The sequence below is a fragment of the Cinclus cinclus genome, chromosome 12 (assembly GCF_963662255.1).
Source record: "Cinclus cinclus chromosome 12, bCinCin1.1, whole genome shotgun sequence".
Taxonomy (NCBI): domain Eukaryota; kingdom Metazoa; phylum Chordata; class Aves; order Passeriformes; family Cinclidae; genus Cinclus; species Cinclus cinclus.
In genome coordinates, this window is record NC_085057.1 from 597,720 (window position 1) to 611,720 (window position 14,001).

At 51.8% G+C, this 14,001-nt stretch overlaps 1 protein-coding gene across 1 annotated transcript in view; it reads left to right on the plus strand.

Moving 5' to 3' along the window:
* SRGAP3 (SLIT-ROBO Rho GTPase activating protein 3) overlaps positions 1 to 14,001 on the plus strand; it is a 69,531-nt gene that overhangs the window by 42,451 nt on the left and 13,079 nt on the right. The window contains exons 5-12 of the mRNA XM_062500586.1: positions 2,249 to 2,434; positions 3,837 to 3,965; positions 8,436 to 8,657; positions 9,097 to 9,198; positions 9,423 to 9,620; positions 10,857 to 10,941; positions 11,449 to 11,476; positions 13,280 to 13,382. Coding sequence (XP_062356570.1) covers positions 2,249 to 2,434; positions 3,837 to 3,965; positions 8,436 to 8,657; positions 9,097 to 9,198; positions 9,423 to 9,620; positions 10,857 to 10,941; positions 11,449 to 11,476; positions 13,280 to 13,382 — 1,053 coding nt within the window. The remainder of the gene's footprint in view (positions 1 to 2,248; positions 2,435 to 3,836; positions 3,966 to 8,435; positions 8,658 to 9,096; positions 9,199 to 9,422; positions 9,621 to 10,856; positions 10,942 to 11,448; positions 11,477 to 13,279; positions 13,383 to 14,001) is intronic.

Sequence of the window (14,001 nt, forward strand, 5' to 3'; positions counted from 1 at the left end):
CAGATGCAAGTCACCCTGTAGACGCTGTATGCAGAGAACCAAAACCACACTGATTTTAATCAAAACAAGTGGATGACTTTCATTCTGAAGTGGAGATGCTTGTGAATGGTTTTGTGCAGAAATAGCTCAGCTGTGAATTTAAACCAGCTTTGTTCCTTTGGTTCCTCCTTATTGATTCCAGCAGAGAGGTACCAGCTGGAGCTGGCAAAGGCAGAAGAATGAGGGGGCCTGGCCCTGTACCTGACATGTTCACCCCATTTCTGCTCTGGCTCCTCTGCTGGCTCAGAGCCTTGGGGATGAGCTGTTGAGGAGAACAAAGCCCTTGGAGCTGGAGACTGCCAGCAGTGCCATTTACGGCCGGTATTTTGGCAACAGCCCTTATCCAGAACGTGTAATTAATATGGAAAACACAACTCGTGTTGTTAAATAACTAATGAACATTGGAACATATTTTTCCTCCTTGGCTGCAGCTAATTAACTGATTTGCAGGAAGGATCCCTGGGACGCAGCTGTGGCAGTTTGTCTTTGTGTCACAGCAGTGCAAGCCAGGGACAGCGTGATCTGATTGCAGGCACCGAGATGGCACCAGGGAATTGCAGATCAGGGGCTGATTGCTGCACTGCAGCTTGGCCCCGGCCAAAATTAAGGCAGATATTATACAAATATCCTCCGAATTTCCAAGAGTGAGCTGTGTGGAAGGCAGCTGGTGAGGAGCACAGTGAGCCGTTTAAGGTTGGGTAACGGTCCCACAACCTTTAGATTTCACAGAAATCCTGCAGTTTGGACCCCTGTTACTTGTTGGGCTCCTGTGTCATGTTGTGTCAGGGCTTTCCTCTTACTGCCTGAAGCCCTGATATGCAGCACTTTGCTTTTTCACTTCCCTCTGTGTGTTTCACAAGAAGATGTAGATGGTGAGGATGAGGAGGCCAGACCCTCTGGTCTTTCGCTTTAAAAAAACCCCAGGAATCATTGCTTTATGCATGTCCTGTGACACTCACTGCAGAAAAGGCAGATTGAAGTATGCGGCTGGAGTCTGTGTTAAGAATTTGCAGGGTTTGGAAACGCAGCAGCTCAGGGCCAAAGCAGGAGCCTTTGCTCACTGTCCCTTGCCTGTCCCTGCAGTGGGATGGGATCTCCCTGCAGTGGCAGGTTTGTGGATGCAGCACTGGGAGCCTGCAGCAGCTGAGGTTGTGCTTGGCAGGAGGAAGGGTCATGTGGCTCAGCCCGACCTGCTCTAAGTCAAACACTTCTGGGTCCTGCTGACAGCTGCAGCTGAGGAAACTCTGTGTTTTCTTCATTAAGCCATGTGTAAAAATTCCCTGCATTTGTGGGTTCCTGCTCTGTTTTAACCCCTGAGCCTCAGGCAGCCCATCCCAGTGTGTCCTAGCACATCCCAGCCCATCCCATCACGTCCCAGGGTGTCCCACTGCAGTGCCCAGCCCTGCTGAGGCTGATGGCAATGAGCAGTGGGGCACTGTGGGCCATGTCAAGGCAATGTGAAGTAAACCATCCACATCCCAAAGGGAGGTGATAGATGGGGACAGTGTGACTAAAGGCATAAAGGGAGAACAGCAGATATGTCCCTCCTGCCAGCCCTGTTAAAATGATCCAGTGTGCCCTTTGGGCTCTTGTTTCTGAAAGGGAAGGCCGTGGATCTTGTGGATCATCTCTTGTGGATCTGGAATGTGAAGGACAAGGTGCTGCTGCACCTATCCTGGCACTGCCTGTGCCTGATGGTGGCAGCAAGGGGAGGATGAGGTGGTGACAGGAGACAAAGCCCATTTCTGCCTGGGAATTGCAGCTCCTTCACTTCTGGGTGGTTCTGCTGTCTGGGTGGCAGAGCAAGGGCTGTTTGATGGCTTAGCAAGTGTAGGAGCAGGGGTTAGGTCAAAAGGGAGTTCAGAGTGACTATGGCCTCCCTCACAGTCACTTGTCATGGACCCTTGTCCCAGGTGCAGAGCTCTGAGGTTATTCATTATTTCCCTGTTGGCAGGCATGCAGTGCTCTTTGACTGCAGATGTGTGCTGGATCACGTCCCCACAGTGGGGCTGAGTGTCACCACAGTTCTTAGACCAACCTGGGGCTTCTTGAAATAGGGCTGGGGTGGGATTAATCTCTCAAGCTTTCCTCCCCTCTTTGTTCCTTCATGCCCCAATGACCCCACAGCCCCTTGCCCTGCCCAGGGCTGCTGCTCTGTCCTGCTGCAGGTGACCAGGGGAAGGTGGCTCATGACCTCCTGTGCCTGCAGGTGATGAAGACCTACCACATGTACCATGCAGAGAGCATCAGTGCTGAGAGCAAGCTGAAGGAGGCGGAGAAGCAGGAAGAAAAGCAGTTCAACAAGTCAGGGGACATCAGTGTGAACCTGCTGCGACACGAGGACCGGCCGCAGCGGCGCAGCTCCGTCAAGAAGATTGAGAAGATGAAAGAGAAGGTGGGTGAGAGGGAAGGAGGAGGGAGCTGGGCTGGGGCTGGGGCTCCCTGCAGGCAGCAGGGGTTGGCTCCAGCCTCATCTCTGCCTGTGAGGCCATTCCTGGGTCTCTGGGAAGGGGTTGGGAAGGCTGGTGTCTCGTGTGCACCTTCTGCTGGAAGGCAGCCCCAGGAGGCCATCACAAGTGTCTTCCCTGCTCCTGGCTGTGGAGAAGGGCCAGAACCAGCTTCTAGAGGAGGTTTGACTCAAGAGTCAGGATGGCGACAGAGATGGGCAGGGCAGCCTTGGACAGGGTGCTGGACCTGCACAGGAGCCACGTGGCCACCCGTGGCACCTTCCTGACTGTGTCTGTGCAGGGATTGCTGAGACAGGCAGCTGGAGGGGCCTTGGGTGGCTCCTGGAGCACAGGACAGGGAGGGCTGGTGGGAGCTGCTTTTCCACCAGTGGCTTTGGCCATGGTGTGGTGGGGACCTGGCTGTGCCAGCTGGGACCTGAGAGGCTCCAGGGAGGGCAGGGCCCCAGGCTTGGAGTGGTGCTGGATCCTGGTCCAGACACAGCCCCTGCTCTGGGGAACTGGGGTTTGTCTGTGATGTGTTCTTTAAAGATGTGCTTTTGAAAATGAGCAACAGCCTTGGATTTACCCAGGCACTGACTCCTGGTAGTGAAAAAATAGTTGGATCTATAAAATACCAGTGTTCTTTCTCTGTGGAGTGTCTGGGAGTGAGAGTGCATTATTTCGATGGATTTACTAGGCAAAACACTTTGTGCCATTCTGGTCTCAGGCAATTCCCCAGGTCTCAGGATCTCCACAAGTTTTTGTGTTAATTTTAGAGAAAAGGAGATAGCTTCCCCAGCAGCATGCATTTACTTGCTAGTGCACCCAGCCCTGGGACATTTCTAACAGTGAACCTCTCACAAGGGTTAATCTTTTGATTCAGCCTTCAGAGCAGGGATCTGCCTGAGCAGATGTCCCAGATCTGGAGCACATCTGCTTTCCTACAGTTTTGAATTCTGGGTCCTGTTCTGAATTGTGTAGCTTGGGCCTCTGGGCCAGATTCCACTTTGATACAGCTGCACACATCTGGAGCAAGTCCAAACATATGTCAGCATTTCTGGGGGAAAATTTGGCCCTCTGGTTTTGACTGATGCCAAAATCCCCAGCAGCAGCTGTGCTCAGGGTTCCAAGTACCTCTGAGCAGGATGCACTCATCATGGCTGGCTGTGCGAGGGGTGTTCAGATGGGATCTCCTCCGCCCTGGCAAGGTCTCTGTTTTCATACCAGATACCAACTTTTAGTAATTACCTCGTCGCACCCAGGCTGCAGGGTGCTCTGGGACTCTGTGGCAGGAGAAGCTGTGCCAGTGCCATCCTGTTTGTGCTCTGACACTCCATTCTGCTTTTTCAGAGACAAGCCAAGTATTCTGAGAACAAGCTGAAGTGTACAAAAGCCAGGAATGACTACCTGCTGAACCTGGCGGCCACCAACGCAGCCGTCAGCAAATATTACATCCACGACGTGTCCGACCTCATCGACGTGAGTCCCTCCCTGTGCCCACCAGCCTGGCTGAGCTCCCAACTGCACTGCCCTGTGCTGGTGAAGGGGTGTCTGTGGGGGCTTTAGGGTAATTCTTATCTGGGGCTGCAGATGTCCTGTGGATTTGATTTGCCTTGTGGTGAGCCAGGTGTCACTGAGGTTTCTTTCCATTGGTTGTGTTTGAGACAGGGAAATGCTTCCCAAGGTCAGACACAGCCTTGGTTTTGGTGCTGGAACAGAGGGGGTTTTTTTTCTTTTTACTACTTGGTGACTTTGGTGGGATTCAGGACTCGTAGCAGTGCTGTCCTGGCTGGGGAAGGCACCTTCAGGGCTCTGTCCTGGTGCTCCCTGCAGGGAAAAGCCTCAGGGCAGGAACTGCTGCAGGCAGGTTCATGGCAGTGGCAGGAACTGAGCCCTGGTGGCTCCTGCAAACTGCTTTGAGATGATTCAGAGAAGGGATTCACCCAGAGAAAGGATTTATGCGTCTTCCTTTAACGGGCATCTCACAGCCTGTAGATTGCACAGTGCAGTTTTTACCTGCTGGAGTTGCCTCAGTAAGTGCATAAATAGCTGAGCTTGAAGCACTGAGTTACCAGCATTACCTAAATGTACAATATAAAAAGCTGCTTGAGTGTTTACCTCCTTTCCTAGCTCATTAGCATGTGGTTACACTTCTGAGAATTAAAATAAATCTGATGCAAAATCCCTGATGACTTCAAGGTTTTGATATATGATAAAATACTCTTCGTTATGTCCCTTTTGTTCTCTTTATTATTAAAGATGTGTTAAAAACAAGTAAGTTGATTATGGAGACATTTGAATGGTGAGGTGTGAGAACACCTTGATTTCTCTGCAGGCTTTGTGCTTTTGTGGTGTATATTCTCTCTTTTGTTTAATTATTTTTTAAGCAGGAATGACTTACTTCTGTGGAGTTTTTTTGACTTTGATTTTCTGGAGATTTGCTGAATTCCATTTTTGCTCTGTTTATGTTATTCCTCCCAACTTTTATTTCCTCCCTGACGCTTCCACTGGAGTCAGCAAATGACATTTCTCCTGCACTCCAGGAATCCCTTCAGGGACTTCAGCTAAAGCATCTTTAAAATGGAGCAATGGAATTTCCCTGATCGCAAATTCTATTCACCAAAGAAACAAAATATTGGATGTGTGAGCTGGGCATGGGTGTCCTATATCCTTTAGGGAGAGCAGTTTATCTGAACAGGCTTTTGTACAAGTTCTCTGTATTTTACAGGGGTGAGGCAAGGAGGGCTTCAGCAGTTCCAGAAGAAATGAGTCCAAGTCCCCGGGTTCCAGTGGTGCTGGAGGGGTCTGTGCAGGGCAGCTGAGCCCACGAGGGAGGGAGCAGCTCTGCAGGGAGGGGTTGGGTGAGAAGGGGCTTCAGGGGGCAGCAGAGCCTGGCTGGTCCTGCTCCTGTGGCTCCTGCTGGCCCCAAATCCGACCTGCCAGAGCACCACCCCTGTAAATTTACCCCAAATTTACCGTGTTTCCCCCAGACCCCAGGTGCCTCAGTGGCATCTCTTAGGCACAGCCTTGACATCAGTCACTCCCTGAGCATCCCTGCAGCAGTGCTGGTGACAAAGCTGTGCTCCACTCTCCTGCTCTGGGAGGGTGGGAGCCCTCCAGGGGCTGTGGCTAATGAGAATTGTAAAACCCATCAGAGGAGCTGTGAAGGGGCACAGAGCTGTCTGCCCCTCTGTCTCCAGTGGCCTTGTTGTTTTGTCCTAGAAAGGAATGGAAGGATATAGAGACAGATCAAGTTAGCCTTGGACTGGCCATGCTCCATGGGGCCTCCTCCATGGATGACACGTGCATCTGTTTAAATGCTGCGCTTGTCTCATTTCTGTCATTAACTCTGTGACCAAGTTAATCTTTTTGGCCACGTATGTGAAGAGGAGATAAAGCTCCTTATCCATCCCTCTGGAGTTCTGTGGGAAATGGCTGCAAGATAGTTTGAAGTGGTCACATGAAAGATATCACTGGATACAAAATGCGTGCAGCCTCCTCTGAGTCCTGCAACAGCAACTTACTTCCCTAAGGATTAGTGTTTGGTGTGTCTGAGACAAGCCAGGAAAGGAGGGGAACTCTGAGGAAATTCAGCATTACATGGAACTGTCAAATTGCTTGGTCCCTGGAAAAATTAGCTGAGTCAAGTTAGGGAATAGCAACAGCAGTTGAAATAGTTATGCCAAAAATCCTCAGTTTGCTTTACTGGCCTGGTTGAACAAGGCTTGGAGCAACCTGAGCTAGTGGAAGGTGTCCCTGTTCATGTCAGGGTAGTTGAAATTGGATAATCTTTAAGGTCTCTCCCAACATAAACCATTCTGGGGTTCTGTGATTTACTTGCTGCTCAGTACAGCTCTGGGTTTTGAGGCAGCATCAGGAGAGTAGAGGCCAGAAATTAAAACAGGCATATAATTATTATATATTATGCATACAATTAAACTAATGCAGAATGTTATTTTTTAACAAATAAGAAAAAAGGCAGAAAAGGGGGAACAGAGCAGAGGAAATGAGTTGGGCTCTTTGTTTGCAGGCAGTGCTGCAGCTCTGGGGTGGGCGGTGGGAGGCACCCAGGTACTTGGCTGCTTTCATGGTGTTTTGGCCAAACGTGCTTGCTGGAGCTCCAGGAGCCAGTTGGTTTCTCAGGCTGAGCACTGGGATCTTCCCAGCCCTTGCAGGGTGTTACCAGGCGTGATGGATTAATGCTTGGGGAGCTCTGAGCTTGGCAGATGAAAGGCGCTGCGGAAGGGCTGGGGATCATTATTTGTGGTTCTAATTTATTTGCCATCAAAGGGATGAGAGGGGTGAGAAAATGCCATTTGTTCTGGGGCTGGGAGCATCGGTTTGAAGTCTTTTTTTCCTTCCTTTTTCTTTTCCCCTCCCCATTGTGTGTTCCTCTGGGAATTGCGTGGAAGTCCCTGCTCTGTCTTTTCTTCTCTGGGCACCCGTGTGTGAAGCAGCCGGCACAGTGCTGATCTCCAGGGACTTCAAGGGCTGCAGTGTGTGTGGGAAGTGCCTGCCCTGGTTTTCAGGAGCAGCTGATCTCCGGGCACTGCACATCACTGCTGGCTTCAGTGCAAGTCTAGCAGCAAAAAAGGGAAACATTTCACATGGAATTTTGTCCTAAAAGCAGCTGGCAATGCCCCGAGCCCCTCTCCTTGGGTGCTGTGGCATTCAGTGCTTTGCCTCGTAGTGGCTCAGTTTTGCGTGCTTTGGGAATTCCCACTCTTGAACAGTGGCAGGTATTTCCTCCTGGAGCTGTTTTTTGTAGCAAAGTAGCCCTGATTTCAGGGGGTGGAAGAACACGGGTAAGGGCTGGGAGGTGTTGGGGAGCTCCCAGTCCATTCCAGGGCACAGCTGGTCATGGCAGGAGTGCTGCTCCTGCCCCAGTGCTGGCACAGGGCTCCCAGCCCTGGTTCCTGCCCCGTCTGCACTGTTCCAGCTTTGGGGTTTCTGTGCAGCCTGGAGTGGTCGTAGGGTGTTCATGTGAAACTGTCTCACGGCAGAGACTTGCAGCACAGAATGAGCTTTTGCCCCGAGCAGGAAATGGAAATTCATTTCAATTCTTTTTTGTGTTGCTTGTTGATTTTTTTAAGGCAGGTCTGTGCCAGTCCATAACTGCCCATGCTCTCAATTAATGTGCTTAGAAGCTAAATAGAAGCAGGATAAATGGAGGGCTGTGACAATTGGATAGTTTTTACAAAACTCCTCATTATTGCACATGGGGTTTCGCAGCTTTCAAAGACTAGGAGGGGCAGCGGGGCTGGGAATTGGCCCAGTGTAGCTTTGCTGCTGCTGGTTTTAGCAGAGGCTGAAGCAAGCACAACCCTGCTGTGATGTGATCTGAGCTGAGCAATGTCTCCTCACATCAGCACCAACCATGAGACGCCTTCTTGGGCTGGAGCCGCTTGTGGCACCAAATGAGTTTTTGGATTTCACTTCGAGTTTATTGATATGAATTTCAAGAAATATTTCTTCATGGAAAGGGTTGTCAGACACTGGAATGGGCTGCCCAGGGAGGTGGTGGAGTTTCCATGCCTGGAGGTGTTCAAGGAATAGCTGGATGTGGCATTCAGTGCTCTGCTTGGGTGACAAGGTGGGGATTGGTCACAGTTTGGGCTTGCTCAGCTCTGATGGAGCTTTCAGGGCAGCAGATTCCTGTGCTGGCATGACATTTGACATGCCAAATTCAATTATAGCGAGGACAATGTTTAAAACCAGTTTTTTTTGTCTAAAGTACAGTATTTTGGCAGCAATTAACTCCACGTTTTGCCATTTTCCTCAAGACAGACATGAGAGTGATCAGCAGCATGAGGAACTGCTCCATGGTGGGAGCTGCTCAGGACAGAGCAGGATGTGCACACACTGCAGGGCACACTGACACACCTTGTGAGAACCTTGTGAAGCGTTTTGGGAGGGTTTGTGTGACCCACCCTGGCTTGTGTTTCTCAGTGCTGTGATCTGGGGTTCCACGCCAGCCTTGCCCGGACGTTCAGGACGTACCTGTCTGCTGAGTACAACCTGGAAACGTCGCGCCACGAGGGGCTGGACATCATCGAGAACGCCGTGGACAACCTGGACGCGCGGAGCGACAAGCACACCATCATGGACATGTGCAACCAGGTCTTCTGCCCGCCCCTCAGGTTCGAGTTCCAGCCTCACATGGGGGATGAGGTAAGTGCTCACCTTGGGGCTGGCCTGCCCCTCTAAACCATCACTGTGAAATTGCTCCCGACTCCTTACCCCTCCCTGCTGCCTTCACACTCTGCTGTTCCTGTTTCCTTTCCTAATGAGACTCCTGGCTCGTTAGGGCTCCTCCTTTCAGGCTGCCTCTGGCTCCGTGTCTCTCCCAATTAGGGAGCCCGTGGTTTGGCTTTCTCTGCCCCCCAGATCTGCACAGGGGAGCTGTGATTAACCTGCTGTAATTGGGAGATGGCAGAGTGCTGAGCGAAATGCTCAGTGCTGGCCCGGGTCGAGGGCAGTGCTGATGGGACAAACGGCAGCACAGCCTCTCTGGAGGCTGCCAGGAGCTTGTGGGGGCTGCAGGGAATTGTTTGGGTGTGGGAATCTTTGTCTGGTCCACGCATGACCCGTGGAATGTGTCCTGTCTCAGGTGTGCCAGGTGAGCGCCCAGCAGCCTGTGCAGACCGAGCTGCTGATGCGGTACCACCAGCTGCAGTCTCGGCTGGCCACCCTCAAGATCGAGAATGAAGAGGTAAGAGGTTGGCTCTGTGGGCAGCACTGCTGAGCCTTTCTCCCACTGGAGCTTTCTTGGTGTGCTCAGGTGTGGAGCCCCTCCTGTGGCAGAGCTGGAAGTGCCCACAGACCGCAGCCAGTGCTAGCCCAGGGCTCAGGAGCTGCCTGTTGGGTGATTGTTTTGGCTCAAGATGTGTCCTTTTCCCAGTGTGCCCCAAACCCACGCTGTCCTGTTTCTGATAGGTACGGAAAACGCTGGATGCCACCATGCAGACCTTGCAGGACATGCTGACAGTGGAAGATTTTGATGTTTCAGATGCTTTCCAGCACAGCCGCTCCACTGAGTCGGTCAAATCAGCTGCATCAGAGACCTACATGAGCAAAATCAACATTGCCAAGAGGAGAGCCAACCAGCAGGAGACTGAAATGTTCTATTTCACTGTGAGTCTCAGCTCAGGCCATACAGGACAGGGAGCGTTAATTGCCAGGGCTGAGGCCCAGTTAAGTGCTCATTAGTGAAGAGCAAGAACCAATTCAATCTCTTTAAGTATTTGTCTTCTGTCAGATCTGGGTCTGGAGTGCATTTCAGTGGCAGGGCACTACATAGGGACTGACAATTCAGTGCCTGCCTTGTTCTTCTCTTTGAAGGAACAACTGCAGCAGCCAGATGAGATTGAAAGCTTATTGAGTGGAGTAGGAGAGGCTCAGACTCCTGATGGCCTCACCGTGGGCTACCATGCTGAGTCTCTTTGGGAAGGCCTTCAGGACTAGGAGCTGTGAGCCAAGTCTTCCTCTCTAGCCTATACAGCTTAAATTTGCCCTTGGCCCACAGGTGAGCTGAAGCCTCTTGGAGGCCAAGGATGGCACAAAAGCTGGGCTGTGGTGTGTGTGCCTGCCCTGCAGCTCTCGTGCTGCCCTCCCAGGCAGAGCTTGGTCTCTGTTCTGGTACCTGAAATGCAGGCAACAGCCATGAGTTCTCCAGAAGTCTCCTTCATTTCAGTGTGTGTCATAGCCTACAGTTAACAGCATCTTGTGATGTATTACATATGCATAGAAGAGCTTCTACTTTCTCTTAATAATATTGTTATAAAGTGGGGAGAAATTGCAATTTTCATTTGGAATTATGCTTGGGATTACTTTAATGGTTTTTGCAGAGATTTGATCTTTCCCGTTCTCTGTTTTCCACCTCTTGTCTCCCTCTTCCCTCTTATGTGTGCAGTGCCTTGCTCTGGAGCGTTCCTGGGTGTCCTCAGCCTCACTGTGCCATGGGGAGTTCTGCACAGTGTCACTTGCTGCACAGAACACCTGGCAGTCCCTTGCCTGCGAGGGCTCAGCACTGGGAGCTCTTACTTGGCACTGTTGGTTTGCACACAGGCAAAGCCTTGGCAGTGCCGGGAAAGCTGCTTTGATTTCCTAGGCTGTTCCCAGAAGGCTGACAAAAGAAAGGCAGCTTTGAACTCTTTGTGCCTCCCTGCATTCCCGGGCAGGAGGGGCAGCTCCAAGGAGACCAGGCTAATGAGACCATCAGGCAGTGGCTGGAGCAGGGAGAAGTGATTAGACCCTGCTGAGCCCTGCAGCTGGTGCAGCCTCCTGAGCCCCCCAGCAGTCCCCAGGCAGCAGTGAGTGTCCATTAGGGGCTGTGGTGCTTAACCCACCCTGTTTGTTCTTTCATTCCAGAAATTTAAGGAGTATCTGAATGGCAGTAACCTCATCACGAAGCTCCAGGCTAAACACGACCTGCTGAAGCAAACTCTGGGAGAAGGTGAGTTGGGGTCGGGTCCAGAAAGGATCTTCCAATCCCCTGGGAGGGTTTAAATCATGTGTCACCTGTCAACCTCACCTGTGTGTTCTCCTGATGCTTCTGTGCCTGCCTGCTGCTGCTCAGCTAGCCCATGATATGCAAAATCATGATTTCCTTGAATTACTCCTCCCATTTTTCTTTGGGAGTGCACATAGATCTCTTTGAATCTGACACCGTGTGCTGAAGTGCTGGGTTACTTCTCCAGCAGCAGAGATTGTCACTCACTCCCACCCTCTGCCTCTTTCTCTCATCTCCCTCTTCTCCCCCAGAAGATTCTAATCTTCTCCCTCCAGATTTCTAATCCGTCTTTTCATGGTGGGGGCATCAGGTGGGCATCTCTCCTCCCAAATGCCAGAAGCATTCCTTGGGGTGTAGGAGCCAGCAGTGAGGGTGTGAGCACCCGTGCAGCTGTGCTCTTAAGTGCTTTGGCTGATGTGGAGGGATGATGGCAACTTGTGTTTCTTACAGGTGAAAGAGCTGAGTGTGGAACAACCAGGTGAGCAGTTTCATCCCTTTCCTTGCTCCTGGGGAGGGCTGGTGCTGGCAGGAGGGGGCTGTGGGAAGAGGGGTTTGCTTTGCTACTGGTGCAGCTTGTTGGGGTTCAGTTACCCACCTGCAGCCCCCCTGTGCCCCACATCCTGCTTCCCAGCTGCATGGCCTGGAGTGCTGGGATCAGGGGGATGGCAAGCAGCCCTCGGTTCTGCTGCAGTGTGGTTTCTGGCTGGCTGGCTCTGAAGTGCCTGGATGTGCTTTGTCAGCACGGTGCAGTGCCCTGGAGCATAGCTGAGGTGGGGTTGTGTTCATACAGGGTGGCACCAAGGTGTCCACGCACTCCCTGTCACCCCTCTTCCTTTGAAGACTTTAACGTGTCCCTGAAATCCTCTGCCAGCTCTGGCTGCTTTACCTATGAGTGCAGACCATGCCTGTATCACAGACTACATCCTTCTACTGCAGGGCTGGGTAAAAATGACAGAGAGGAGGCTTTGATCCATGTCCAGTCTATGAAGCATCTCCACAGAGCTCCAGTGGCTTGCTAAGAGTGTGCTGGTGTTCTGACAGTGAGACACAGGCCAGCACAGCCTCCCAACAGCTCCCTGGAACATGCACAGCTCTCTGTGTGTGAGCTTGTTCCAGCCTTGCTTGTGTTTAATGAAATTTCTAGTACCAGCAGAAAAAGTTGTGTTCCCTGTGAGGAGCAGTGGAGCAGATGGTGCAGCCTGGGCTGCCTTGCCAGGCAGGAAGGAGGCTCCTTGTGCTGAGTGTGGGGTCAGGGCTGGGCACCCAGTGGGCGCCCAGGTGCTGCCAGGACAGAGAGGGACCTTCAGAGAGCAGGGGCTGTGCAGAGAGTGGCACTCTGAGGAGCTGGCCCTGGCCCTGCTCCCTGCTGGATCAGCTGTCAGGGCTGGCACTGCTGCCTCTGGTCTTGGGGAGCTGCCCCCACACTCTGGGACCCTGGGTGTGCGTGCAGGGCCCTGGCTGGGGGCTGCTCCAGCAGGAGCTGGGGGTGCCCCAGTGGGCAGCAGCCACCTCTGCTCCTCAGTTACCACTCAAAGCAGTGCTTGGAAGCTGCAGGGGTGTAGAGTCAAGTTGCTTAATTAGTGTCATCTGATTAAGGAACCAGCAGAGCCCCGCTGTCCCCTTTGCACAGAGCTCTGTGTAAAGTGTCTGTCTCTGTTCTGTGAGAACTCCCAGCACCCAGTTTTGTGAGTGCAGTCACATTCTCTCCCCTCCAGACATCAGTACAGCGTGGGCCAGAGGGCAGGGCAGAAATCTGTATGGGATTTTGTGGGGTTTTTATCTTTTTTTCTAGATGTAAACACTGAATGTCCTTCATTATCCAGGGGAGCTGGACTGGGAATAGCATTAATGAAAATAGCCCAGTGTCCTCAGTGCTGCACTGAAACCTGTCAAAGGCTTCTTGGTCACTGGCAGTGGGAGGGTCATCCCCATCCCTGGCATTCCAAACAGAAGTTAGATGCAGGAAGGTGGAGGTGTTCCCACTGTCCTCATTCTGGCCTCTTTCTGTGAACAGAATGAAATCTGTTCAGGAACAAACAGGAATAGCCCAGCGTTTTCTGGGGTAACTGTGGTTTATTTAGGATATATCTGCTCAGCTGCTGTTGGTTTCCTGCTGGAGTGGTGTCTGTGTGGGACACACCAGTGAGTGGCTGCAGAGGAATCCTCACAGAGGGACTTTTCTGTTTGATTTCTTATTCTCATTTATAACCTGTGAGGTCTCATCCCGTCACTGCATTTATGTTGGTGTTTTGTTGATTTATTTTGTTCCATTTTCTCCCAGGCCCCCATGTCTTCCCCCTAAGCCACAGAAAATGAGGAGACCTAGGCCTCTCTCAGTCTATAACCATAAACTCTTTAACGGCAATATGGAAACATTCATTAAGGTACTTGCTGGCTCTCAGAAGGAGTGTCTGTGAACGCTGGCAATGGAATGGTGGCTGTCCTGTCCTGGCTGCTTGCCATGCTCAGGGGGTCCCTCCAGCCCATCTGCACCCAGCTTTGCCTCGGTGATGATTTCTCTCCATAGCTGCACTTGTGCACTCCTGGCATTCCTGTCCCATCAGCTGTGAGCTCCAGACCCACCCATGGCTGCACATGGTGGCCTGTGTGGTAGGAGGCAGTCCTGGCTGAGTGTCCTCATTGTCCTGCTGCTTCTTCCCATCCCAAGAAGAAAGATGACACAAGCTCAGCCCAGCCCTCAAAGGAGCAACAGACACAGCCCCCTTCCTCTTTTCCACATGGTTTTGGTTGTCATCCATCTTTGTGGCTGACAAGGAAGATAAAATGACCCCAGAAAGTGTCTCCCACTTTGAAGGACTGCCAGCCTGGGGTAGAAATCCTGTTGTATGGGTGGGCATGTTGGAGGGCAGAGAGGTGATCCTCAGCTTTACACACAAATACATCAGAAACAAGCACAGCTGCTCCCAGGTGCTGTCCTGTAATCCTGCTCTGGGGAAAGCTTCAGTGAAAACCCTTCAGGAAGCAGTAAAGACAAACTGTTGG